Below are 27,997 nucleotides of genomic sequence, written 5' to 3' on the forward strand. Positions count from 1 at the left end.
GGCTCTCATACCACGCTGTGACAAAAAACAGTGCTCCTAGTGTATGTGGCTTCTCCTTAATGCATTCAGGACTGTAAGAGAGAAAAACTCAAAGAGAAAGGAAGGGGAATTCGTTATCCTAAAAATCATATAAATAGGTTTCTAATTATTATGTATATAATTATATTTTGTATATAATTATATTATATACTATATATATATATATAAAATTAATGTATATATAAAATATAATCAACAATAAATTACATATTAGAAATATGTAGGAGAGGAGCGTAGACTTTAGAATGAAATAATATTTTCACCTTTTTCACCTTTATGTCTACTTTTTGTCCTCTTGCCTTTATTCTCTTACTTACCAATCGTTTCCTACTTTCTTTGCGAACATAATAAAGTCAGGTTTGTGGTTGGTGCCAGTGATGAGCGTCGTCATCCCGTCCTCAGAATGGACGTCACTGCTAAAGCGCTGAGTCATATGTCAAAGCCATGTGAGCCGTAAGACAATTAGGACTAAGAAGTGGCACAGCAGCGTTTAACTGTGGCAAGACAGCAGCCAGTCAAAGTGGGTTACGACAACACAAGCTGCTACTCCCACCGTGTGCCTGAACTACACCAGGCTGCGATGTCAAATAGGTCAAGACATATTTTAAATGCGTAGAACAGAAATATTAATACCATAATAGATACGCAAGTAATTTGTTTATCTGAAGCTGATACACGAACATTAAAAGAATCCAAAACAGTCACATTAAATATGAAACCTTTCTTTATCAAGAAATATAAAAATACAGCTATTGTAAAGCTCTAATCAATTTTCCACTGTGTACGTACCGTAGATGACGGCAGTGAAAGCTGGTTTGTAGCTTGAAGAATCTGATTTGAATAAAACAATTGGCTTTGGGAAGCAGGTAATTGACTATTTTCAACCTGTAAGAAAAAAACATACATCTGCTGTATTTTATCAATCACCTTCGTACAAGAACATACTGCAACTAGCGGCAAAAACCTTTTAATTTGAGTGATTTCACCATCATTTGTTTTGTTCCATTTTTAAAAACTAAATGTTTCTGTGCTCAGATTAAGCACAATGGGTCCACTAAACATATCTGCAATTATTATTATCATTACAAACATGAATGAAACCACCTAAAGCAAATCAATAGAAAACAGTTCCATTTATTGCAAAATATTTTTGTACAGAATACAACTGAAAAAACATCAACAGAGGAGGAATGGACAGTAAGGCCAACATCAGTACTCCAAGAGCTTAACTGTACAAACACCTATAGTAACGTTTGCTGCTTTAATTGTGGTTTTATACACAAGTTCTTTCTCTTTCTGGCAGCAACCTGAAAATCTTCTCTGTTTTCTCATTATTGCCTTTGCCTGTAAAACCATCGACTCAGAACACGAAGCGGACAATCCTTTTAAAATGTTTAAATCTCAGTAAGAAACTTGTCACTTGATTGATAATGTCTCACAATATATAAATATATAATTGTAAAAAGCTCCAAACAACATGGGACGAGTGACGCTTGGAAAGTGAGAGTAGCATCGTTTGTAATTGCGAGCACGAGGAGGTTTTCGAGCACTACAGCTAAAGTTAGGAGGCTCACGCCGTTAGCTTCAATGCCAACGTCAGTGCTGTCACTGGATGTGCTGATAATACTTCAGTTTTCTATTTAACAAAATATCGATGCTTAAAATGAGCGTTAGTTAGCTTCCTGGTCCCTCGTCCTGTGAGGGATTCCACAGAATGGATAGATACTTGGCTGTGCATGCCCATGCACATCCTCATGCGATTTGGCACGGATGTAAAAGTTCTTTCCTCCAAGTAAACCTTGTGGCAAACACATGTCAGTGTCTCCATCTCTTTCTCATCTAACATATATATTTATATATATATATATATTTTTTACACATAAAAAAGGCAGAGTGAGACAGGATACACCCCCCAAAGACATTCAAATGTACATCTTTAACATTGGCGCTCCCAAACCGTGGGAGCTAATGAAGACAACTAAGAAAAATCTCCCGTCTCTGGAAGTTCACTGGAGTAAATGAAATCAGAGACTGAAACAGATACGACTTTTACTCTTATTCATAAGCCCTTCGAGAAACAGCAAACACAGAGACATTCACAGGAGAGGGGGGGGGGGGGGGGGGGTTCTGATGAAATCACTGGACAGGGTAGGTCGACAAACTACAGATGCAACAGGACGACGTCATGTTTTTGCCCTTCTGAGTCTATTTTACAATACATGTGGTAGTTAAATAACACAGTATCCTCTACACCACACAGGTGACAGACAGACCGAAGCCTTCAGACACAAACCGAAGTCCTAAATCAAACAGATTTACAGCTGACTGGTGCTTCTGGCATGTTATAAGCTATTTTTTGGGGGATAAAATGTCAGTTTTTTTTGCAGAATTCCGTCTGCAAACATTCATTGCACTAATGAGAAGGTAAGTTTCGGCATTAATAAAGTGAAATGAGTGGCTTTTCAGTAATTCTTGTTCTACTCTTGATCTCTAGCTTTATGACACTGATGTGTTGGGCAGGGGGTCTTTAACCTTTCATGGATATCACAAGTGCTTTCAATATGTTGATACCCTGAGTAGAGGACATAGGCTTGGGGTGAATTTCTTTTTTTTGCAAACAACGAAATAAAGAATATTAGTACATAATACCACCTTTCACACATAAATAAAAATCTGAACCTACCAGTAAAAGTAAAAACCACAAATGTAACAACGACACCCTTGACACCACAAGTCATTTTCAGCTTTAAAATATGCATATACTCATGCATATATAGTGTGTCTGTCCCCTTGCATACAGGCGCGTTGTTGGGGACTATGTGGAGAACCTTTTACCACTTTTACCAACAACCTCTGCAGACACCATGATTATTAAGAGATACAAATGAGCGCAAAGGTAATTCACAGGACAGGCTCAAGGGTGAGAAGACAGGGACTGATTCTGTGCAGCCTTGTAAACAGAAAGAGGCCAGACAGCCAGAGAGGATGATGGGTAACAGACATCCACGAAAAGCAGCAAAATAGGACAGATTGAAGGAGGCGGAGGCTGGGTGGGCGTGAGGAGAGGAGGAGGTGAGGGACCTTGTTCTTCCTCCTAAACAAACTTCACCTTGAGACTTTTATCCCATTGTGTCGGAGCCATGAGTTTTGAAATGTAACAAAAAAGTGTAACGGTAGAGGATGAGCATGTAAGCACAGGCAGACACAGGTCCGGTCCCCTCCCACCTCCACCCCCACTCTTCTCCAGCCCCCTCCGACATCCTCTTTGGGTCGTTAAGAGCCGAGAGGGGAGAGAAGCTCAGACAAACAGCTGGATCCGCTCGCGGATGGTCTGCCGGCAGATGGGGCAGGTCTTCAGCGCAGCGCTGCAGTCGATGCAGGAGGCGTGGCCGCACTGGAAGACCAGCTTGATGTGGTTGTCGATGCAGATGGGGCAGGTGATGCGCTCCTCCATCTGCCGGTAGCGGGACTGCAGCTGCTCCAGCAGGTTATGCTGCTCTGAGTTCTCATTGCCGGGGCTGCAGTCCACCTCTGTTTGGTCTGTGGGGGTGGAAGGCCATCAACGTGAATGAAGACGTCCCCCAAGAACATTACAGACATTCACCTGACAAGTACTACCGGGCACTGAGCTGCTCACTGCATTCAGACAAATAAGGCTTCATATATATATATCAACTTTATCCACAGTGAGCTGCTGTATTCAACAACATCCAGCAGGAAAAAAAACAAGACAAACACAACTGAATTCAAATAAGCATTAGTCACAGCAGTCGCTGTAACATGCTGATGAAATACAACACCTTTAAGAAATGTGTTAGATCTCACCTTGTCTAATTTTCTTTGTGATTGTGACTTGGCATTTTATGCATTTCTTCATTCGATGGGCGCACTCTGTTTAGACAAGAGCCAGGTCAGCAAAGACAGCCACAACTTACACAAGAGGAGCAGAACTCGGTCAACGTGTTCAGGAATCTAAACGCCGCCTCCCCAGAACCCCTCTGCACACACACCTTCACAAGCCACACTGTGCTGACAGGGACAGAACAAAACCAGCAACGCCAGCTCGGAGCAGATGAGGCATTCGCTGGGCCCCGGCGGCGTGGGAAGCACCAGGTTGGTCATGGTGTTGGGCGTGGTGTGGACCCGCCGCAGGCTGGCGCTGCTCAGCCCCTGGCCACACGTGATGGCCTGCAGACGCTGCAACCTGGCAGACGGCACACAGCTGCGATGTCACGTATTTCAGGACTGGCCCTAAAACGGTGTAGCGACTTTCCACCATGCTCTTCTACCTGTGCTTCTCAGAGAAGCTCTTGATGAGCTGCAGCATGGCGCTGTCCGACACCAGGTCCAGAGGACTCTTGCCCTTGTGGTTGGCGTAGCTAATGTCAGCCCCTTCCTGCGCCAGGAAACAGGCGATCGCTGCACCAACACTCATCTCGGTATTTCCCAGAAGACCTGAGGCGCTCAGCTGCGGATACACAGAGACGGAGAGAGACGATGGGACGGGCAGAAGAGGGTAGAACAGTGGATCAAAGCACAGTTCTCATAAAAAGAGACTGACATAAGTAGTCAATTTATAAAACAGAAAAGTAATTGAAGCCAAAACAGTAAAATTCAGCCAAGACCAATGAATAAACACAAATCAAATCAACACTACTCCCCCAATAATTCATCTGCTGACAGTGGCCCAGCAGCTCTGAGCTCCCGTCTAGTGTGTGTGTTGGTTTGGCCGGTGCCCAGCAGGTTGAGTGGCTCTGAAGTTTTACTGTAGCGCTCGTGTAGACTGGAAAGGACGCCGGTCACTGGCGTAACGGCGCCGACGCCAGAAGTCCTATAAAACTCGTAAAAGGATTTGCAGGGCGCGGCGAGTCAGGGCTCCTTCACGAGGAATACTAAGCAGCTCTGCTGAGGCAGTGTCTCCGTGTGATGCATGAAGAAGTCGAGAAGTCAAGCAGGGGCATTAAGATCTGATCCTCGGTTACAACGTGAACACCGAATCAACAAATCCTTCAGCAGCCGCTCAAAGCTGCTACCATCCATTTTTAATGAAACAATAAGCTACAGCTCTCTGTCCAAACTCAGCCGCAGCTTCTACAATCAACCTTCACGTTGTTGTTTGGTCTAGTGGACGGCTGAACGGTTAAAAGCGAGTGGACGCTTTGTTCCCAGGCTGGCGGTTTGGGAGTTCATTTATGGAGGCTTGTGTAGAAAGAGGAGGCTGGTGCCGGCAGGTCTGGGTATAGACATAGCTGCACATCAGCATTCAGTACCAGCCCCACCTGGAGCTGGACTCATGGCATGTGGAGGAAAGGAGCCCTTCATGTTTCCTATTCCTTAACCCATGTAGGGATCGGAGAACACAAACAGTATTTACATCCTTAAGGCTGTATCAATCCCTCTCATCCTCCTTTTCCTGGTCACAGTCTCACTTTACCATCTTTAGGTGTATTTTTATCCTGAGGTAGTCTATTATTAGTCCTGGATGTTCTCCTCCTCTTTTTTTTGCCTCCCACCAGGCTGTAATTAGCCATTATCTTTACGCATCCTATTAAACTTTTGGTCTGTTCCAACTGTAGCTATAATTCAGTGTTACACTGTCAGATACACACACGTTATGACTCTTTCCTACTAGTAGTTTAATTGGAAACTGTCATTTCCCTACCTGACTTTTTTCCTAAACGTATATGCTGCGGCCTGTCGATGTAAAACCAGGATATTTCCTCCTATACAGTAAATAAAACACTGATACTAGAGGCACAGCGTGCTCCTTGCTCTCCAGGCGCCAGGAGTCTCACCCTGCAGTAGAGCGACGTGGAGGAACACCCGTCGCTGCTCTCCTCGGTGCTGCTGGTTCCCACCGCGGGGCTGAGCATGACGTTGGCCAGCTGCGGGCGGAGCAGGGCCACGTGCATGGCCGTGTCGCCGTCCTCGTCCTCCATGTTGACGTCGGCGCCCTCGGCCACCAGCAGCTGCACCAGGTCCGTGTGGCCCTGCGTCACCGCGAGCTGCAGAGGCGTCTGGTTGCGGTTGTTGCGGATGTTGCAGTCGCAGCGTCCCTGTGGGAGGGAACAGATTTAATTGACAGAAACGCATCGTAAAAAGCTACATGGCGCCTCTCTGGTGTCCGACTTGCGCTGACCTCCTTGATGAGGATCTCGGCAACGTCTCTGTGGTTGTTGAGCGCGGCCAGATGCAGCGCGGAGAAGCCGTCCTCCTTCTTAACGTCCACCAGCTGCCGGGCCCGGGCCAGGATCTTCTCTGTGGCCCTGTCCACGGAGCAGAGCAAATCACGCATTCAGTCAAGCAGAGAGCAAATCGGGCCGTCTGGTCCACATTAAGAAGAGATCCTGGGTGCGTGGAATGTGATCAGGACGCTAAATGTTGGAAAGCTTTGAGTGAGGTACTTTTGGCATTCATTCAGAGGACTGCTGCTGCACTGTTGAGCTGTCCTCTGCTCTGTAGCTGAGTCTGCTTTATGGCGTGTGAAATTGAAGCTGACAGCATTAGAGAGCACCCAGGAAGACGGCGTGGAGGCTGCGGTATGACGTAAACCCAAACTTTCGACGGCTGCTTGGATCATTTGAATGTTAGCTCTGCTGGATTTCATTACTTCACTGTGCCGCTGTGCTGCTGCCTTTCACAGGTAACCTCAAAATGCGCCAGACTTCATAGCGAAACACAAAGTGTCCAGATAAAGAATGAAGGCCTAGCCAGTATTAAAATGAGTGAATGTTTACTCCCCATTACTTTATTAACGCTGCAAAATGCTCTCAGGACTGTAAGAGGAATATGTGAAAGGCAATTCGTTCTCCATGGGCAGAATAGCACATGCAGTCGAGTATGATCAGGATCTCATCTCCTCTCAGGGCGGGATTAAGGATGACGGCTGTCAATGACTGGTACCTGAACTGCAGCTCTGTGTGTGGGTGCATCTGTTGGGATATTGATAGAAGGAAATATGATTTCTGAGCACTGGGGCACCTTCATTATCTTAAAAAGCTTGCCTCCGCACTTCTGGAGCAGCTTCTCTGTATATACCAGCCGGGTCCATGTTGCCTCGGTTCCTGCTATGCGTCATGTCTTTGCATTATTTGCAGAATGTCACTGCCCCGTGTTCATGAATATTTAGGGATGGCTGATGTTTTCGAGAGGGATTTGTACGAACATGCCACGGGGCAGTTTGTTCATACAGGTGACGACCTTTCAGCAGACTGAAGTCATCGCTTGGTTATTTTTAGGAGTCTGCATCAGGCTTGTTTAGAAAGCTTGATCAAAGCTTGATGAAAGTGGAAATGTAGCGTGGAGAGTGGCAATTCTTTCCTTGTGAAAATGACTAAACATTCAAATGAAGGATTTTGATCTCATGTATAATTATCTATGAGAGGGAGCCTGCTGTGAAAACTGTCTGGAGTGCGTCAGATAGTTTACAATGTTCTGTCAAAAAGCACAATGTGATTCCATAGAGACAGAAGTAAATAGGAAGAGGGACGTTGAAAGAATGAGAAGAAATTAAGATATTCTTGGGAAACACAAGCAACATGGTGAAAGTACTGTAGAAAGAGCAAGACATCCAGCCAAGCGTTCATGTAAACAGACCAAACCATCCTCTACATTCGTTTGCCTCTTCTGTCAAACGCAAACGCCACAGGAAATCTGGCGACTTGCCTCGTTTCTTTTCCCAGAAAGTTTTGTGAACTTGGCCTCTCGCCCTCTTCACCCCCCCGTTTCCTCACAATAAATAAATATGGCAATAAACAAAACATTCTGAAATTTCTGTCCCAAAAACAATGGAAGGCCACAGCTGCTCATACCAACTCCAAAAGTAGAAGAATCTAAACCCCCAAAAAAGGAATTACGACCATGGGTCTGTACTGCAGCAGTATATGGTACTCGCACTGTTTGTACAAGAATGAAGGTGAACCTTCTTGAGCACTGTAAATCCTATGTCTCCGGTCTTGGCGCAGCAGCTAACGTCAGGCTAAATCAATGCTCTGCAGCACAGCCCAAACTCCCAGCAGTGCACATATGACACTTGCCAGAACAGATCGGACATTTATTAAATACCCGTCGACCGAGGCCTCCGGGCCCATTCTTCTTCCACACTCTCATGCATTGCTTGCAGACTCTCTTTTTTTTTTTCCCCTGCGCTCAGTATATATTTTCATCCACACAGTTACTTATATAGTGGTCAGTGCTGGGATTATTATTTTCTTTTGCTGCATTTTTGGCAGATATTGACTGTAAGCCTGCTGACAGCAGCACAAGCTGTGTGGGAGATGAGCTCTCTGTTAGAATGCGTGTGTAAATCTCCACTATGTGCGCAAACGAGGAATCAAAGGTCAATTCGCACCGCTATCCATTTACAAACAATCATTTCCTATGGAATGACACATTTGATGTTTTTATATTACTGATTGATGATGAATTGGTGAATGCATGTCTGATGAATTGGTGAATGCATGTCTGATGCCAAACTAGACTTCAAACTCTCCATATTGAGCAGAACACTACATCTTTATATTGAATAAACCACTGACAGCTTTTTGAAAACACACTTCAAAAAATGATGAACAGTAGCCAACGTCTACTTACAGTTTGTTTCCTTTTAGAGCAGCATGGTGCAGAAGGTTGAAGCCTCTGTGGTTCTGCTGAGTGAAATCAATGTTGGGCACCACAACTAAGATCTCGATGATGGTACGAAAATCTTTTGCAATGGCGTCATGGAGAGGAGTGTCTCCGTATGAATCCTGAGTGGAGAAGAAAAAAAAAAACATGGAGAGTGAGACTGATAGCCTAGAACCCCCCGCACGTATCTAAACATAACCTCATTCTAACCCTTCAACCTAGTGCTGTATATCAGAAAAAAAGGCCTCAGAAGTGTAGCATCTGAACACAAATTGTCCACATGTGCACAGACACACACTCAGATTATGGGCTGGCATGTTTTTGGCTGAGTAACCTCACTACTCAAGCAGAAAGAAGTGAGTTAGTGGATTCTGGGCCGGGTTGAGGGCAAGTTAGGCTGTCTGAGAAATGCCCTAATAGATACGCTAAATAGCCTTAATGAGGCAGAAGGCGAAAGCTAAATAGGCCCACGGTCCAAATAAATATTTGAATTTCGCAGCGTTCACAAATGTTTAAAAGGGTAAAGTGTGGTTGGTCACTTTAATTCTGTCAGGAATAAAACATGGCACTTATTTGTTGGGTCAATTAGCTTAAGCAGCGGAGCACACTAGGCCTCTTACCTGGAGATTGACGTCAGCCGAATGTTCAGTCAGCACTCGCACAACGTCAGTGAAGCCCTTATTGACCGCGATGTGCAGCGCCGTGCACATGGAGTTGTTCAGGAGGTTAATATTTGCCCCCTTGCTCAACAGCAGCCGGGCGATTTCTGCCTGATTACTAAAGCAACAAGGCACCACACATACACACACACACACAGCAGAAGTAATTAACCCTCAGCATCCAAAACAGTGTTTTGAGATAAGCGCCTGTGTGCCTCCTCACCCAAACGCAGTATAGTGCAACGCTGTGTCCCCATCTTCATCCTTGACATCAATAGAGCTGTTGGCCTGCAGCAGGGCCTTCACCACCTCCATGTGTCCTTGGTGAGCTGCAACCTGCAGTGCAGTCTTTCCCTGGTTCTTAATGTCCACCTGTCAGGAAAGCATGTATGGTTGAAGGCATTCTGGCAGCTTGGACATTAACAGAGCTGGAAACAATGTGCGCACAAACAGGAATCATGTTCAGCACACGGATACATACAGTACTGTATCAGGCAGGGTAATCATAAGCGTGGAGAAGCAGATGTGCCATATCTGTATTTTTTTATATGTCTCAATTTCACAATTTGTGTGTTTATGTTTTTGGCCTCGTCCTTGAATAGTACAGTTCTCTATCTATTATTTAATTATGGGAATGACTCACTAAATCACTTGCTTCTTTCCTTGCCCCCACTCTTAGTGTAATGGTGGAAGGGAGTCTTGGAACGAGCAGTGGACTGCAGCAAAGGGAAGGAGTGCTGCACTAACCTTGTCAGGATACTTCTGCACCAGCTCCCGCACTTTGTTGGCACTGCCATGCGCTGCCTCGATTACTAGCCGGCTGGGATTGTCCTGCTCCGTGGACTGAGACAGCAGCTTCTCCAGCACCGAGATGACGGTACCTGATGTGGAGGAGGGGAAAGGGAGATCATGAAGAGGGGAGAGACAAGAGGGGAAGATGGATTCAATCAGTCTAATGTCGGCAGAGTCCTGCACAGTGCTAAGAGAGGACCACAGAGTCACACTGGTTAATGGATTGTCAAGGCTGAGCTCCAAACCATAGGAATGAGTCAAAATGTCCCCCCCGCATGCAACGTGACCACATACACATCCACTGTGGTGAACGCATGCACAGAATACATCAAGGTTCAGGAGACTGCTGGGAGCCACCCAGATCATCCCAAACGTCTCCTGTGATGCCAAAGCCTGTCAACATGCAGGATTATGACACGCTACGCAGAATTACACTTTCAACAAATTCACACAGTGCTGAAAAAAAAAAGAAAAAGAGAAGGAGGATGGCTGTGACTGTGCCCATCAGTGGCACAGGTGCCGTCTGCCTGTCAAAGCATGCATGGCAGAGGCGGAGCTGAAACGAGGGGGAGGATAAATCGGCAGTAAAGCTGGAGCTGGTGTGACAGAGATGAGCCCCCTCGTCTCGGCAGAGGCCTTACTTCCAGATTCGTTGGGGTTCTCGGCCGTCATGAGGTTGGCATCTACCTCCACAGGCTGGGCTGAGAGGCACGCGGGGTTGAACGTCCACGTCTGACCTCCAAATGCCACCCGGAGGTCACCATCTGCATATACTTTAAGCACCTTCCCCACCTGCCCGAGCACCTGGGAGCACAACAGTAAGCAAAGCAGATGTGGCATGAATGAGAGATAAAGGGTTCACAAGAAGAACTTAAAAGGTGAACACACTTAATTATCTTTATTTTGATTCTAGAGAAATAACCAAGCAGCATTTAAGAGGAAAAGGCTCTAAACTTGGTAACTTCCTCATGTACTTTCTATGTGATTCATCAAGTAGGTCACTCCCGATTTAGAGCATGTGACATCAAGTAGACAGGGAGGGAGTAACGTATAACATAAATAAGACAATATTAAGCCTTTGTATCTTATAAAGCTTAGGGGCGAGATTAACTTAAGGCAGAAGATTTTTAGTTTTAAAGAAGTTAGGTCTGAGTTCAGATCTTCACCAAAAAGCGTCAGAGCTCATAAACTGTTAGAAACAACATACAGGAGCCATGCTGTCTGTCCACTCCCCATGGCCTGCTTGCAGTCTCTTTACACTCTCTATGTCCTCCAGTACTCGAACTAGTTCGCCAACTCCAAAAGTGTTCACCTGGGGAAAAAAAACGGCAGAAAAATAATGAATACAGCCACAGAGCCATCAGAGAAGCAAACTAGTTAAACCTGCTGAAACAAGTGTAAAATCTGCTATAAATGAATTAAAAAAAAAAAAAAAGTCAGTACCTTGGTGAGGGCCCCTGGATGAAAAGTCCAGCGAATGTTGTTACTGTACTGGACTCTGACATCTCCTCGGTCAGTGATCCTATGAACAGTCCCAATCCGGCAAATATACTGCGAACACACAAAGCAGCACTTTGAGCCCCGGCCTCGTGGCTGTGACCTCAGCAGCTGAGATTCAGGAGCTGGACGCTCTGCTGCAGGCCAGCATCCATCTGAGCCACAGTCGCACACTATGTTGCTAGCACGAGGGACCGCCATCGGTCCAGTACCTCTGCCATTTTCGGGTTCCAGCCTCCATGGCCCTCCTGCATCTGCCGCAGGATGTCCACCTCCAACAGACACTTGACTTTGTCGCCCTGCTGGAAGGAGTGGCCGTCAGCGCTCTCCTGGCGCTGCAGCTCCGCGTGCTCTCCTGGACGGACATCAATCAATCAATCAATCAATCAATCAATTGAATGGGTCTATCTCCTCTAATATTAGTATTTTGTGGTATATATGAAAACTAGCATTAAATAATTTGACAGCTTTTGATGAAGTGGAAGTAGACTAGATAATTGACAAGTATTTTAAATATAAACCATTCTGGTCGAACAACCTATACTTGCTTTAAACGGGTCCAGTCTTACCAAGCTTTGGTAGGTGATCCTTGTAATAGAATCCTCCTTGACCGTCCGACACATACTTGAGGTCTACCTTGCCTTTGTGGCCCATTCGGTAGACGTTGGTGGTGCCATTAGTCCAGGTGACACTAGCCACGCTGCGGCCAGACTCTGTGTCCCAGCCACGAATGTCCACTACCTTCCCAACCTTACCCTCCCCGCCTACACACACATAAATATGCAAAGAAACAATGAGACATCAGCTGCAGCAAGGACTGGGTTTGAGAACATGCACATGTGTCGGTGGTAAACATCAACCGGTCAGAAAGGAGGAAGAGACACTGTGGAAACACTTTCACTGCAGGGATTCAAGATAGAGGCACCTCTGTCAGCAATTATAACAGCAACACTGCCTTGTTGGGGTGGAATTGCAAGATCAGGTTACATGATGGAAAAAATAGTTTCATTCTTAAGGTAATAAAGCCGCGCTAGCCAAACCAGTGACCTGTAAGACTGCTTGCCATGGAGGACTGTGTTGTGAGCATGCTCAGAGCATCCTGTATGCACTTAGCGCATACACCATTTAAGTCTGACGAGTGACTTAACCAAAGCCTCGGGCCACTGATTTCAAAGACACCGAAAGGACATTTTGACTCATTGGTTCTAGCCCAGAAAAAAAAAAGGAGCGTTGCTATTCTAAGACACAACGCTGACCCCAGACCAGGAAACATAAAGACATGTTACCATCCCCTCTTCGCCTCGGGGGAGCATTCAAGGGTTTTAATTTAACTCACTGAGGTGGAAGATTGTTTTCAGCTACTATTTCAACTATTATAAAACACCCACCAGTGTGGGGCTGTTTGCATCTAAAAGAGAGACACACACACACACACAACAAAGTAGACATGTGGTTTGCATGTGACACACATTCTTGGAAGCCAAACACACAACATCAAAAGCGAGGAAGAAATCGCCAATCTCCCGCACCATGGACCGTATCTGAAGTGACGGGACCCCCTCGGTTTCTGCACCACACAAGGCTAAAAAAAGAAATAAATAAATAAAAAGCATGAAGTGGATAAGGACGCAGACAGACAGGCACATCTGCGGAACAGACTCAGACGCGTCACTGACAATTTAAACGGGCACAGACAAACACTAGCTCAGAGTTTTGTAGGTTAATGAGACATGAGGTTAGGACGTTATTATGGCTTGTGGATGTGAAACACTTTGAAGAGCTGCCACTTCGTGCTCGGCTCGGCAGGGGTTCTGCTGAGTTGGCAGCGTCAGGCTGATGGTACTAAGAACAACCCCCCCCCCCCACACACAGACACACACACACACACACACACACCACTCACCATCTTGGTTGCCCCAGTCCCAGTCAGGTCCACGAACCACTTTAACCCCTTGGAAGATTCCTTTGAGGATGATCCGCGGGAGGTTCTGCCTCGGTGCCAAGCTCACTCTGTGATAAGACCACAGAGACACAGCTCAACAAAAAAGGAAATTACAAACCAACATAATATCTAGATATAGACATAGATATTGATAATATCTGATTATAAACTACTGTGTTTGACAAAATGCCAAAAAGGAAAGAGTTAGAACCTGCAGCTATCAAAGATTTTAAGCAAATGCTTTAAATACAAAAATACAGGTGTAGTGGTCATGAGTAGAGCGCTGTGGAAGGTTAAGACTGTGCTCAGCTCACATAATTCTTTTGACTTGTACTTCCAACAACAGTTGGACAACAGGTTTATGAACAGATCGATAAAACAAAATTCAACAGATTAATAAAACGTCAACTCTTCACCTTCCTTGATGAACAAACATTTGACATATAACAGACAAGAAGCTCTTTGAACTGACACTTTATCTAATAGTTACCATGAAATAATCACCAAAATCCCTGATAACTTCTCTATGCTCCAGCAATCAGCCCCACGGACATGGTTCTAAGCACATGACCTCTCATTAATTTGACATGATATCACCCCTCTAGCACTTCTTAATGGGATAAATAGAATTCCCTACATGACATGAGGTTTGTTTTCTGATAAGATTCCAGGACTGCAGACTGTCTGGAACAATGACAACCATATCTGTCACATACCTTATTGTAAAGATTTGATCAGATCTTGGAGCAAAGGAGCTGCCTATTCCCATGCTTGATGAGATCAAACCCCAGCTTCCATGACAAACAAGCTCTTGGGGTGAAATCAAAGTCATCTAAAATCCAACATGATCAGAAGAGAAGGATCCCAGTGAGTGCTGTTCCTCAGGCTCCGTCTCTGTGGAATGGTTTCTGTAAATTAGCTTCTATCCCCCATCTCTAGCCACACGTTCAGGTTCCCTGGTGCTACAGCAGGATACTGTCATGCATTTGGCTCTTGATCCAACTTACAGTAAATCTGAGCTTAGTTCTGTGCTGGGAACAGTGTGTGGTCTAATCCCTGGACAACAGAGCTATCAGACAGCAGGCCATCCTTGGGTACAGTAAAGTGTACGACTTGCACAGCACACGTGACCATGTGAAGGACTGCACACACCACCGCAGTGCTCCGATGCCTCAACGTGCTGGTGTGGACAATTGTTTGTAGAGCAATTCTAAGAAATGAGGATGTACGACTGTAATAAAAGCTATCGAAGACACAGTTGCATATGGTTGGAGGCTTCCTGAACTCATAAGAGTGTTAAAAGGTCACAAAGAGAATGCTGGAAACTATGACAACAACCAGAGCAAATATAGCTCAGACGTCAGGGAGTAAAATACTACCAGGACGAATGTTCATGTTGAAAGATCTAGTTGCTAAAACATGACCCAAAATGATTTGTGCAATGGATGAAAACTGACAGATGTCCTCATCTTACAACAAATGAACCATGACTTCAGTGTCTGACATGTTTTTCCCTGCACACTGACTCTGAGTGGCTCTTTCAAGGGATCAGGTTTTCTAAATCCTTCTCGACCAAATGTCCTGCATTCAGACAAGCTCAGGACAAGTGGCCTACAGACACAACAGTCAGGTCAAAAGTCAGACTCAGGTTAGAGTTACTTTTACTGTAAGCAACGTCAGTGTAACACACAGCATCAGCGTTGACTTACAGGAACTACACATCACCAACAGGCCAACAAAAATATCAATTCATAATTACTCTAATGACACGTTACACTTTTATATAATGAAAACAGGAGTGGGTGGCACGCAACACTTTTATCTTAGCCTAAAATTAAAATGTCAGACCCGTTTTCATTCTCCTTAATTAATGCACTTGTGGTAACTTCACAACAAACCCTGACAAGACCAGACAACATCTAATCAGACACCTTTGAAATCCCGTATTATTACATAAGCGGCCTCGTCTCCAAGAACAGACATTTTCTGATGGAGATGGAAAGTGCCAAATGTATTCATGCAGGTGTGGAAACGCAAGTATGCTTCACTTCTCCCAGGAAGAGAGGAGAACACTGGAAGCCTCTGCAGGACGGCAGTGAGGATGTTTGTATGAGGCTTAGATGTGAGAACGGAGGAGATCAGGTGGAGCAACGCTAGGTGCACAAGGAAAGGATTATGCTTTGGGTTGACCTCAATGGTTCTCTGGAACGGCGTGTGCGTTATGTGTGATGAAGAGCCGATTAACCAACTGCATACCAGACATCCCCTCGTAAACATATGGCGCACACATATGCTGCCCTGAGCAGCGTCAGCAACAAACACGCGCCTCGGTGTAACGTGCGACAACACATTCATTCAGATACAGATGATGCAGATCACAATAATCTCACAGCAAAAACAGTTTAATCAGCTTTATAATGAGGATTTGAAACACGCAACTGAACGCGATATGATCGTTACACCGTTCACTGCTTCAGTGCAGCACAAGCTAAAATGCCCATTGGCTTTCTGTGAATCCAGCACCTGTTATCCAATACAAAGATTCTAGGAAACTGAAAGCATTAACATGCTGATGTCCACCCACAGAATGCTAGCATGCTAATCCACTTAAATCTGTTTTAATTACAATGGAGTGCTCATGTTGAGTACATCCGGCTCAGGTCTCACACCATGTTCATGATGTCCATTTAAAGCTGGTGACAAACTCACCATCCTCTCCTTCGAATGATAAAGTTTCAGCCGACGCTTTGGCTACAAAATTAAAAAAAGGGACCGGATTAAATGGTTTTCCAGCTGTCACATGTTCGGGTCACAAAAAAAAACAAACCTCAGTCTCCCCAGTTACAGTAAATGATTGCTGCAACAAGGAGTCCTTCTAATAATGAAACCAAGCTAAATTAGTCTTCCTAGGCAAATATCACAGTGTCCCATGACTGCTAGATAATAAATTAGCCTTTTGAAATGATGGCAATGAAATATGGGCCAATGTGGTCAGAAAATAGAGACATAGTGTGTGTTTGCCACAATACACTGTACAGAGCCCCTTTATTTGATTCATCTGACGATCAATTAAAGATTCCCTTAAATGAATCACTTGTTTCTTCATCAATGAGACAAGTCCAAAATATACCAATTATACAACTCAATAAAGATCCCATGTATAAATCATTGTTACAGATATGGTGGGAATTTTTCTACAACAACAATGCAAATGGAACACAGACTGAAGAACGTGAAGAAATATTTACTGAGAGTAGCAGAACAAGCAAACAACACAACTCGTAATGAAAGGAGCTTCCAGAAGCTAAAACCTGAGCTGAACCAGACCTTAATGCCACGTGAAAGACATCAGTACACTGCTCATGTTTCAGACTCCATAGAAACAATCTGGCCAAGAGCCCTAGTGGAAAGAGGCAGTGACTTCAATTCATTCAGGGCTGCAGTCAAACTTCTTGAGTTCCATTTTCCCAACATAATATGGATTAGTGAAACTAATTAAAAAGGCCAGCTAACAGCCTGAAAAGGAATATTCATCCATTCAGGAAGCCTGGTGCTGAATGTCAACATACCCATATAATAAGTCTTTCAAATCCTAAAAAGGAGTCAGGAAGGGAATAGGTTAGAAGTTAATTAAATGAGTATTTTAAAGGATCAAGTACTTGTACACGACTCTTACTTCCTTCTATTGTGATCTAAACCAGCAGAACATTCCTAAAGCAGGACTGATATCTGCTCTAACCAGGGTCAACAATCAGATTAATCCATTTCAATGTGTTAGTCACTTACTGATTAATCCCAAAGCTGCAACACTGTAAATGATTACAAAATAATGCATGCCAACACGCATGCATTATGATCACCTGCCTGTTAAATCTGACCATTTATGGAATAAGCTTGATTTCTAGAATCGCTCTACAGACCATAAATAGACAGACACATGCGACACAGGAATGGAAGTAAAAATAAGTGACACGTTGGCTCATCTCGACTGGATCAAATTATGAGGTGACGAATGGGGCTCGACAAATGAATCTATTCAGTAAGTAGAAGAAAGTCACACATGACTCACAACCTAATTATGGCCCTTACCTGGAAGAAAAACAAACAGAACTGTATGGGACGCGGACCGGGCTGAACTATGGAAGAAATCTGGGTCATACATATCACCTCGTTAAAATGAGAACGGGCCATCCAGCTGACATTCAGACAAAGCCCGGAGCAGTTTGGAGCTTTACTGTGTTAACCCAAGCAGAAGAGTGGATTCTGAAGGGAGAGCTCACTCCAGTAAATCTAGATACATGGGACACTTGGAATCAGCTCACTGAACATTTATTCACAACAGGGCCAAGCAGGGTTTTCACTAAACTGGCTTAATGCACAAAAGGCAGTTTTTGATTGATCTGGCACTAACACATTAAACATAGCAGTTCAAAGACTACGGAGCTAGATTTATTTTTATTTATCTATTAGGGATCAAGATCAGTGAACAGCAAACTTCAATACTGGCTATTTTCCGATAGTTTAACATTGGAAAGGAAATGAAGAAATAAAAGCCAGGAAGTCAAATCAAGTTCTCCACCTACTACTTAGCTTCATCTAATGCCTTAAAAAAAAAAAAAAAAAAAGTAATGACTTGTGAAATTCCTGTTTTTGTTGTCTGAATTATTTGTCTGGCGTCTGTGACCCTGCCCATGATCAATGTGCTGATATGAAACTGATCCACTATAACATGTTAACAGCAGCGATGCTCTCTTGTCCTATTGATGCTGAGACTGTAGGACAACGGAGCGTAAGCTGTCGCAGCGCTCTGGGCTAGACATCATTTGAAAACCTATTAAAACCTGGTCAGTTAACTGTGAAGAGATCCCGGTCACACCCAAACGCGATAACAGTTCAATGTTGGAATCAAAGCAAAACCAGCAGACTTTAAGGGAGAAGGCTAACAGAAGCACAGCCTGCATAGAAAGCTGCAGTGAACAGAGACGAAGGTGAACGGCGGTGCAGTACTCACGGCTGCGAATGCGCCGTCTCGTAGCGCTCGAAGGCATGGCTCAGGTCGTGCTTGTTGTTCATGTAGCACTGGGTGCACAGGTCGTAGTCGAAGCACACCTTGCACTTCCATCGCATTCCCATGATGCCGTGCTTTTTGCAGCTGTCGCAGATGATGTTGGAGTGGCGCACCCCTGGAGCAGAGCAGTTCAGAGAAGAAGAAAGTGCGTCATGACTAGAAAACCTGCTCATGTTCTGCATCAAAAAGGGTTGTTTTATTATGAATCACATGTTGTACGTCATGTCCTGATTAACTTATCACAACGGGTAATATCATGACATATGAGGGAGCTGAGGCACAAGAGCATGACAAAAATACCCACCCGCCGCCTTAACTCTATTAATTGAAAGGCCAGTTTCTGAGGCAGAAAACTCTGCTTTAAGTGGAGCAAAATGCTAATGTGTCCTGCTTTAATGCGTGTGTCACTCAAATTCAAAATAGAGCTGGGTGGCTGATCATGAGAAACGCTCTTAGCAGCACCATGCTTAGCCAAATTGGATTTGCACAAGCCGCAGAAGCTAAAATGACAACTACAACAAGATTAATGTGTGGAAATTATTTTTTAATAAAACACAGCTAACAGATTAGAGCATTAGGAGACCTTTGATGTTTTCCTCAGCTTGAGCCTGATTTGCAGCTTGTAATAAATACTCGCGATTTTTGGGTAATTATGGAAATCGAGCAAAAGTGTTTACCTATTAATCCATGTTCTTAGTGTGACCAACATTTTTAATGCAACAAATCAAGGTACATTTCTGAGGATAAAAACATACAACAAATGTTGATACATTTCATTTCCATTTGTTTAGAGTGCTTACCAATTTGAGCGTTGTCGTAGAGCAGCAGGTCGTAGGCGCCCTGGTAGCCTGTGCGATAGTTGGTCCGTGTGCCGCTGTCCCACTGCACCACCACGGTCTTGTCAGGGGTGGTGGTGCTGCCCTGGCGCCCGATCTCCACCACGGTGCCTACGTGGCCCTCGCCGTCGTCCTGGTTCCCCCACTTCCAGTCCAGGCCGCGCACCACGCGCATGCCCACCTCCATGCTGCCCGCGTCGGAGCCCGGCTTGGAGGCTGAGCGCAACGGGCGAGGCCCGGCGGCGGCGCCGCTTCCGCTGCTCCGACGCCGCTGAGGCTTCTGAGGGGCGGAGCCGGCTCGCACCGACGATGCTGTGGGCGGGGACAGCACCAGCGGTGATTCCAGGAACAAATCAGGAGGGACTGGAGGAGAGAGCAATTAGTTTAATGAAAAGCAGGAAAATGCAGCGGCATCACATAATCCTGCAAACTAATTATGGTCTTAAAAAAAAAAAAAACTATATAGTTTACTAGTAACTGATAATACCACAGATAGACACATCTTTATACAGCAAAGGAGAGTTGATCCATCCACCTCTAACCCAGGAAAGGAAGGAAAGGAAATCAACCTGTGCCTTTGTGTGTCAGTGGTTGCTAAGGGACTCATGAAGCAACATGCCATATGTCTCATTAATTTCATTGCAGTGTTTGTCTCATGCTGGTGGATCATCCACTGGAGGCCGTGCTGTGTGTCATGACACACTTCTGGAGGGAGCAGCTGGACGTGAAGGCTGGGCCCTGCTGAGCTAATCAAACCCTGCCCTGACATACAAAACACACAAACGCCCCTGTGCTGACATCCTTGGGCGCTCTATGGGCTTCATTCATACTCCACATCTCAAACGTGACTACTAACAATACACTAGTAAGCACACAGGATTGTGGCCACGTGGTATCGGACATTTGCCACGTGGGGAAGTCGTGATGAAGAACCTGTCACGTAAACGCTGGAAATATTCGCGCTAAAACACCCCGTTCCTTGACAAAGTGAAGCGCGCCCCGTAATTGTCGTCACTTTTCACTGGAAAGACAGACTCACACTCACACTGCTTCATATTAACATCACATACAAACAACACTACCCAGGAGGCCTCGTATTAGAGCAAGGAGCATAATGTAGCACCGATTTGAATCTGGAAACTGGAGCATATTCCTTAGCACTAATCTATCATTTCCCCATTTTCCAGTTAAGAAACATAAGTACACACACTGTGTACACACACACCATTTTGGTGTGTGTGTACACAGAAAATATAGCCAGGAAACGTTTAATACGCATCGACTCGTTTACATTGACATTAACAAAACCTTAATCTTACCAAACACCTTTGATTTAGCCGGTAATTTGCATCCAGAGTGCTGTTTAGTGTATCGTCTGACAGTTCAGCCACAGGGATTACTTAAAGAAATCTTTTAATAATAGGGCGGACAGATGTCTGTAACATGGCTTAGATTACACCAGCACGCTTATCGAAATTACAATGTGGTTTTGGTATTAAAGGCATCCGCTTAGGCATGAAAACATATGGGATGTGAGGGATGAAAAGGAGTGAAAACAGGCTGCTTACGCTCCATCTTCTGTCCAAAACGACAGCTTAGCCTCTTTATCCACGGGAATAACGTCCCAGCCAGTCACCCAACATTGCAGCAGGCGAACAGAGGCGCTGTCACGAGCCGCGGACAGCTTTCACACCGCTGGCAGCGTCGTGGGCGCGGACAAACGCAGGAAATGCCAAGTTTATCTGGATCGACGAAGAGCCGAGAACACAGGCGCGGCGTCTCGCCCCGGGAGGAGACTTTTCCCCTCCAGAAGTCGGACGAGGAGATGGTTTATGTAACGCTTTCTGGGTTTACAGCAAGCACTCTCACACACAAAGCAACTTAACCTAGCACCTACATTCAATATCTCACCACACACACACACACTGCCCCCACACTCCGTTCCAGGGAGAATTTAGTCCGAGCACACAGATCTAATCATTATTCAATAAAGCAGTGGCTGCTTCTGACGAGTAGACACAACACGAGGGAATCAACGAGAACTCCACCTACACAACAATCGCCTCTTCCACATCTAGTAAATAGCGCTTCTTACTGCCAGCTTTATTTTTTTACACATTTACATATAAACTCCCCATAGAAAGTCCAACTGCATGGACTTTGACTGAGATGCATTTGGCAAAATAAACACCTCGTTTACATCTCTGCGCAGAATATTTCCGGTTTGACAGATGACGACTGCCAGATAATTTCCTCCAAGAAAGTGCGAACAAACCCGAGTGCACGTCTAAACTGCTGCTAAGCCGCTGAAGTTGTCTCATGGTTATGCAAGCGGCAGAGAAAAACGCAGATGTAAAAACAAAATGGTGTGAACGCTGTTGGCTCCCGCTGACGTCCTCGTATTTACACGCCTGTGTTGACTTGTGCCTCCCTGTATCTTTCGTGTAATGTTATCTGCAGCCGGACAAATTCCAGGACTGAACTAAATGACATTATTTTGTAATTTGTTCGGAATGTTTTCTACTTACCCAACTAACAAAACGGACAATTACTGAAGTTTACAACTGGTCTTGTTTTTTTTTCTAACACATAAAGAGACATAAAGACTTTAATTTAAACATAGAAATTCTTATATTATCTAATAAAATATGTACAGCAGCATAGAAATCTGCTTTACAGGTTACTCGATGAAGCATCTGATGTAGAGGGATAACCACATCTCTACACTATGTGTTTGCCCCAACAGGTGCAACGTGAGCAAGAGCTCCTCCTTTACTTTTATTCTGTGAGGTTGACGGCATCTATGAGTCTGTCCACCTGTGATGCGTCAAGTCAGGCAGGATTACAGGCTGCAATAACAGATGGGCCGGCTTCCGTCACACACACACACAAACACAAACACACACGGGCCGCTCACAAACAAACCTGCGTATTCCCACTTAAAACATGTAAACAAACATATTTAGACAAGTGCTAATAGTAACAATAGCAGCATATGGACAATTTAATATGCTAAACAGTTTTTCATTATTTGTAAATCACGAAGTGGCAAATATAAAAGTGTTTCAACTGAACTAATTACAGCTCAAAAACTGAGATGAGTTGTGAGAACTTTTTTTTTTTCTTAAACAGGAAGTTTAACACTTCGAAGGAATAAACAAATCAGCATTAATGAAAAGGAGACTTTTAAAATGCAGAAAACATGTCAATTTGGATGGAGCTATTTCTTTCATCAAAAAAACCCAATGTGAAATGTAATAATATTGATAAAAGAAATACTGAGACGTTATAATTGAGGCACGTCTTCCTGCTACCGGTTGAAGCAATGACCAGATCTTTGCAGATCCTAATTTCAAAGCTGGATCTGCATTATGATACGAACAATAAATGAATGAATGAATGAATGAATGAATGAATGAATGAAAATAATAATAAAGCATCTACAAAATATGAGTCAGGAGACATCAGTGACAGACTTTGTGCTACTGTGTGAAGCAGCAAAGCCCTAAATTGGCTGCCTTGCCTGTGACACAGTGTGACTAGCTCATATCCTCACAATGAGAGCAGAACAGAAACATCTGGTGACCAGGGAGCATTCGGAAAAATCAATAAGAACCCTGAGTAAAGACCACATTTACCAAGACTTTGTCTGAGTGGGTGACGGGCTTAAAATAGGGCCCTCCACTTTGGACCGTGGCTTGATCTACCTATATTCCCTCAAACCTCACTAAGACCAAAATTATTACACGTCTCTAAAAAGCAGCAGCCCAAGAGTCACATCTAGGAATTAACTCATAGCGATCCTATAATTACACTAACCTGAAACGTACCACTCTGCTCCCTTACAAAAGTTTGACAGCTGCAACTAAATTTTTAAAGTGTGACCCGACACCTGCAGCAATGTTCCAATCAGCAAAATTCACCCCTTGAGCTTTTTACAAAAACTCAGCCACAGCAAACACTTGTTCTGATGACACTGTGCTGAGAGTATATCAGTTCAGATTTCCATGAATAATCATACTCACTGCCTATGATCTTCAGCCTACTTTTGAACATATTGAATGCTGTGCGATTCCAGCCGTGGCTTCTGCTTCATTCCAGGTCAACCAACAGGACCATCTGAGATCCTGAAGCCAAAGAAGCCGTCATGCTACTGACGGGGGAGTGAACGATCTGCTCTGAACTTTGCTCTTTTTTTGGAAACATGATACTTTGTATATCTGTGTGTGTTTGATTGGGTTGCTCAAGAACTGGACAAGCTTGATGCCCTACCGGAAAAATACAAGTTAGCCTTTGTGCTTTTACTAAAAGAGAACAGATAAATATACATAACATGTTGTAAAGCAGAATCATTTGATCATGTCTTTATCAAAATCAATCAAGCAGACAGAGTACCATGTGTCTTTAAATGATTTAAACACCTAAACAATAGTTTCTCACAGTGATTCAACACCAGAAATACAAATGGTACCAACATGCTGTAGTCGCTGTGTGATCGTCTTATATCGCCAACCTGGACATTAAACACATTGTGATTAGGCACCTGTGATCAGGAATCCACACACTGAAACCAAAAGCTTCTTACACCTTGACATCTTTTCCAGCAGCACAGCTCAGGACAAACTGATCTCTAACTTGTCACCACTTCGTTCCACAAAAACAACAAAACACTCAGCAGCAGCAGCAGCAGCAACAGCAGCCAGACCTGCCAGGTGTCTGCCCGCCCGCTTAGCATGTCTGCTATCTCAACAACAGATTGTAATGACATGTGACACAAACTAAGGTAGCGTGGCCCTGGACGTGTACCAGCTGCAGATGTGTGCGACATAAAACAGACGCCTTTTATTTAAAGAACGCAGACACTGACAAATGCTTTTTCCAAAATACCAATGACATTAATATTATTGTGCTAAAAATATGAACACTTGGATTACACAGCTCCAGGAGAGAGACATGCCAATTCAAGCCAAGTCGTATGGATCACACAGCTCGACAAATAAAGATGCTTTACCTGTTGGTACGTGTTATGTGCAGTGAAGTGAATAGAAAAACCCACAAAAATGAGAACGAGATGGAGCTGCTTTTGCCTCCTGCTACATAAACACATCAGGTGATGAAATATAAAAAAGCTGAGAGTGCTTCCGCCAGATTCAAGCAAGACAAAAAAAAAATCATCTCCTCAGGGCTAAAGCCCTGTTCTGTGCTCCCTGAATGAACCGGCCAAGCAGGAGGAGGGGGAAGGGGGGGGGGGGGGGGGGGGGGGGGGGGGGGGGGGGGGGGGGGGGCGGAGGAGGAGAGGAGCTACCCAGGCTGTTATTCCAGAGATGAGATGTACAGTTAGAAGCAGTCTTAGACCAACAGTGTCCTGGTGTAAAGGAAAACACACCGGCCGTAGCACATCAGAGCTGGGGAAGGAGGAGAGATGCAGCCAGCATTTAGTCTTTTGTGCATTGTGTCAGCAAGGATTACCACCACGGAGGAGGAGGAGGAGGAGAGTGGGAGGAGGATGGCCAGCGAGAGCGGCTGAGTGACGAGAGCTGCATTCAGGTCGTTCTGCTGCTATCGCAGGAAAACAGGCCAATGGGCTCCGCTCTGCATGGGACTCCTGTGACGCCGTAGTCCATCACCGGGGGAACGAGAGCTTCATTAACGGGGCGCGAAAAGCCGACACGGTGCGTTTACTGATCAATATGTACGAACACATGCGCCACACAAGGATGCACAGCCTTCTGCCTCGCAGCCTCTGGGGACACAATTCGCTCTTCTGCCAATGAGCACACAAGGAGAGGACAGAAGGGTGAGAGGAGGGGCATATGATTCTGGGGGAAGGTCTAGATGTGTGTGTGTGTGGGTGTGGGGGGGGGGGGTGCTCGGGAAAAAGAAAAGGGTGGGGTTGGAGGAGCGTTTGATGAATGGGCACCTGCCATGATGTTCATTTTCAGTCGCAAGCTGGTCCGTGCCAGTGATGCTTGTGGGCTGGCAACGCCAGACTCGAGACCTCCAGGAGGAGAAGGGTGGCGGCGTACGTGCACGCGCGCCTTTCCCAGCGCCTGTCTGGACCTAAACAATAGCCTCTAATGGGACCACAGCTGCGGAAGCCATCAACAATATGGTTCCGAAACAAAGCCAACGTACCGTCCTGCATGCGTTCACCCATGCATTGATGTACAGGAGGAGGCGTTACAAGTTGTTGCAGAAACTGCCCTAAAATCACAAAAAAACTACATGAACTATATCACCTATTAAAACAGGGTTAGTAACAGGACGCTTTAATTTTCCTGGTTTAGTTTCAGCTACACGTACCTGCCAACTGACTAGATGCCTTTTTGGCCGCCTTTAAGGCGCTGACAGTCAAGACAGCACGATGAACTGCACCTAAGCCTGTGATATTTGTGACTATTACAGGGCTGGTCTGTGGCCAGAAGCATGTCTGAATCACCAGCCAAGCTAAAAAGAGCCTGGGAAATGAATGAATGTAGACAATCTGGGCGTGTTTAGGGCCGATTCTCCGCTTTACAGGACAAATCAATCTATCAATCAATTTCTAGAAATAAAAAGGGTATAAACAAAACTGAGATAAGAAAAATGGTTTTGTCAGAATTAGATACCAAACAACTCAAATGTTCCTCGACAAGCTGACATTAACATACTAGGAATCTGCTTTCAGCTCAGCCTTAGTAGCTCTGCAGTGGCCTATTACAAGCAATGATATTTACATACAAGATACCACAGTATAAACCAAACTAGCAGTGACTGTGGAAGGTTAATATCTGTCCAATACGAGCACCCGCTACTTCAAACTGAACTCCATGACGTGTTTATGAGTCTCGACTTGAGAACTTCCACGTGATAGTTTCCCCATTTCTGCTGAGCCAGATCTCCATTTGTCTAAAAAAAAAAAAAAACATTTGTCATTTCTGTGACAGAAACCAGCAAACATGTCATGTGGGGAGTTAAGAGGAGATAAGGAGATGAACACCAGGTCGGTGGGGCTCACAGCAGTAACCTCCACCACTGTCTCTGCTTCATTGTTACCAAATGACCAAAGAAATGACAGGTGTACGAGGATGGAGGTCTCTTCTAACAACACCTGCTCATAATAACATGGTTCTAGCGCATGTCAGTTCAGCATCACATCGCACCACAGAGGGCTGAGGAAAGCACCGTGGACATTAGGTTCTTTAAAAAGAGTTTCAATATTATACTATTTCATTTGATTGCGTCTTTAGGTCTCGTGAGCACGTCTCCTGCCATGACTGACAGGTACAGTACACCCCTGCTAGCAGCTAGCCTAGGTTAGCTTATTAGCTAGTCAAGTCAAAGCCCCTCTAGTTTCTATTCTCCCATGTGGTGACAGCGTAAGGCCAATCAAATGATGGAGAAGGGCACCAGTACGGAATAAAAACGGCGAACCGAGACCCAATCAGTTTAATCGAGAAATATCATTTCCCCAAAAAGCTAATAAGTCGGGTTCTAAAATTATCAGATGACGTTAACGCCGCTTCCGTCGCCCACCATCCCGCTGTACAACCTACCTCCGTTTGCCTTCTAACGGCGGAATAACCGACGCGTCTCCTCTGCGTGCACGGCTGATGAGCTGATGGCATTCCAGCGGATAATTGCACGGGAGCGCGTCGCGGTGCGCGAACGCGGCCGGGGCAGCCTCAAACAGGCACAAGCGCGGCTTTAGTCGCTGCGCGGCGGCGCGATAGCGTTGACAGAGGATGGTTGTGCGGCTCGTCCGCTAGCTAGCTAACTCACGTTTTGCCATCATTTCTGTTGTCATGAAACCAACTTCCTGCGCCGTGTGGCTGCTTACCCGACCCTTCACACGGACGTTAGCTCGGCGTTAAACCGGGATCCCATGTCGCCGTCCTCCGCCGACGCTGACAGGACTTGTTTGGAGTATTTACTACACTGAGAGGTTTTGAAGCTTACAGCCATGACAACACGCCCATGCATTGCGTCACCGGCGATGCTGCTTTCACGTGCGCCTCGATAAAAACACAAACAAATATTGAATTTATTAAAGTGATTGTGTGTCAAATAACTCAGGGAAGAATTTATTTTCATTTTAACGTTTTAAGCCAACTAAAATTAGAACTAATTTGTAGTGTCACTTTAAGTGCAATGCTAACACAACGACGTTAGAAATAAATTGTTCATGCAAACGTTTACAAATACCCAGAGGGTTGAGAAGTACCCAAACTCAATCCTCAAGTGAAAGTGCAAGTATAACGTGCATCAAAATAGCAATATTTTCTACAGTTGAAGTTCTTGCTTTAAAACGGACAACAGACAAACGCAAACTCTGAAAGTTACAGAAAAGAAGAATGAAGAGAAAAAAGAAGAAGAATGTGGCAAAAACATGCTGTTTTAGATTAGAAATAAAACTTGTCTTACTTACCAATTTGTATTTTTTTGCAGACTCTGTCGCCTTTCCAGGTCTTTGAAGCAGAGAGGTCCTTGTGTGACTCATGGCACATTATTCTTTATAATATATTACCATATACTCCTGTCATTCAAATTTTTACCTTTT

At 44.8% G+C, this 27,997-nt stretch overlaps 1 protein-coding gene across 8 annotated transcripts; it reads right to left on the bottom strand.

The window, feature by feature from the left end:
* Nucleotides 1-1,153: 1,153 nt before the first annotated feature.
* mib2 (MIB E3 ubiquitin protein ligase 2) lies at nt 1,154-27,433 on the bottom strand. Of its 8 annotated transcripts, none has more exons than XM_029156215.3 (19): nt 27,278-27,433; nt 19,423-19,821; nt 18,566-18,737; nt 13,516-13,622; nt 12,182-12,376; nt 11,825-11,967; nt 11,559-11,666; nt 11,323-11,427; nt 10,757-10,919; nt 10,071-10,204; nt 9,547-9,695; nt 9,285-9,441; nt 8,632-8,786; nt 6,179-6,305; nt 5,835-6,095; nt 4,329-4,507; nt 4,050-4,243; nt 3,865-3,930; nt 1,154-3,579 (listed from the first exon to the last, which is right to left on the bottom strand). In XM_029156215.3, exons 2-19 carry the CDS (start codon nt 19,643-19,645, stop codon nt 3,338-3,340), a joined length of 2,880 nt encoding a protein of 959 aa, XP_029012048.1. In that variant the 5' UTR covers nt 19,646-19,821; nt 27,278-27,433; the 3' UTR covers nt 1,154-3,337. The 8 variants fall into 8 exon arrangements, with proteins under 8 accessions (XP_029012048.1, XP_029012045.1, XP_029012049.1 ...); XM_029156212.2 differs by having other exon boundaries at nt 27,220-27,398; XM_029156216.3 differs by lacking the exon at nt 27,278-27,433 and adding an exon at nt 26,994-27,193.
* Nucleotides 27,434-27,997: the final 564 nt, after the last annotated feature.

This window comes from Betta splendens, chromosome 7 (genome assembly GCF_900634795.4).
Source record: "Betta splendens chromosome 7, fBetSpl5.4, whole genome shotgun sequence".
Lineage (NCBI taxonomy): Eukaryota > Metazoa > Chordata > Actinopteri > Anabantiformes > Osphronemidae > Betta > Betta splendens.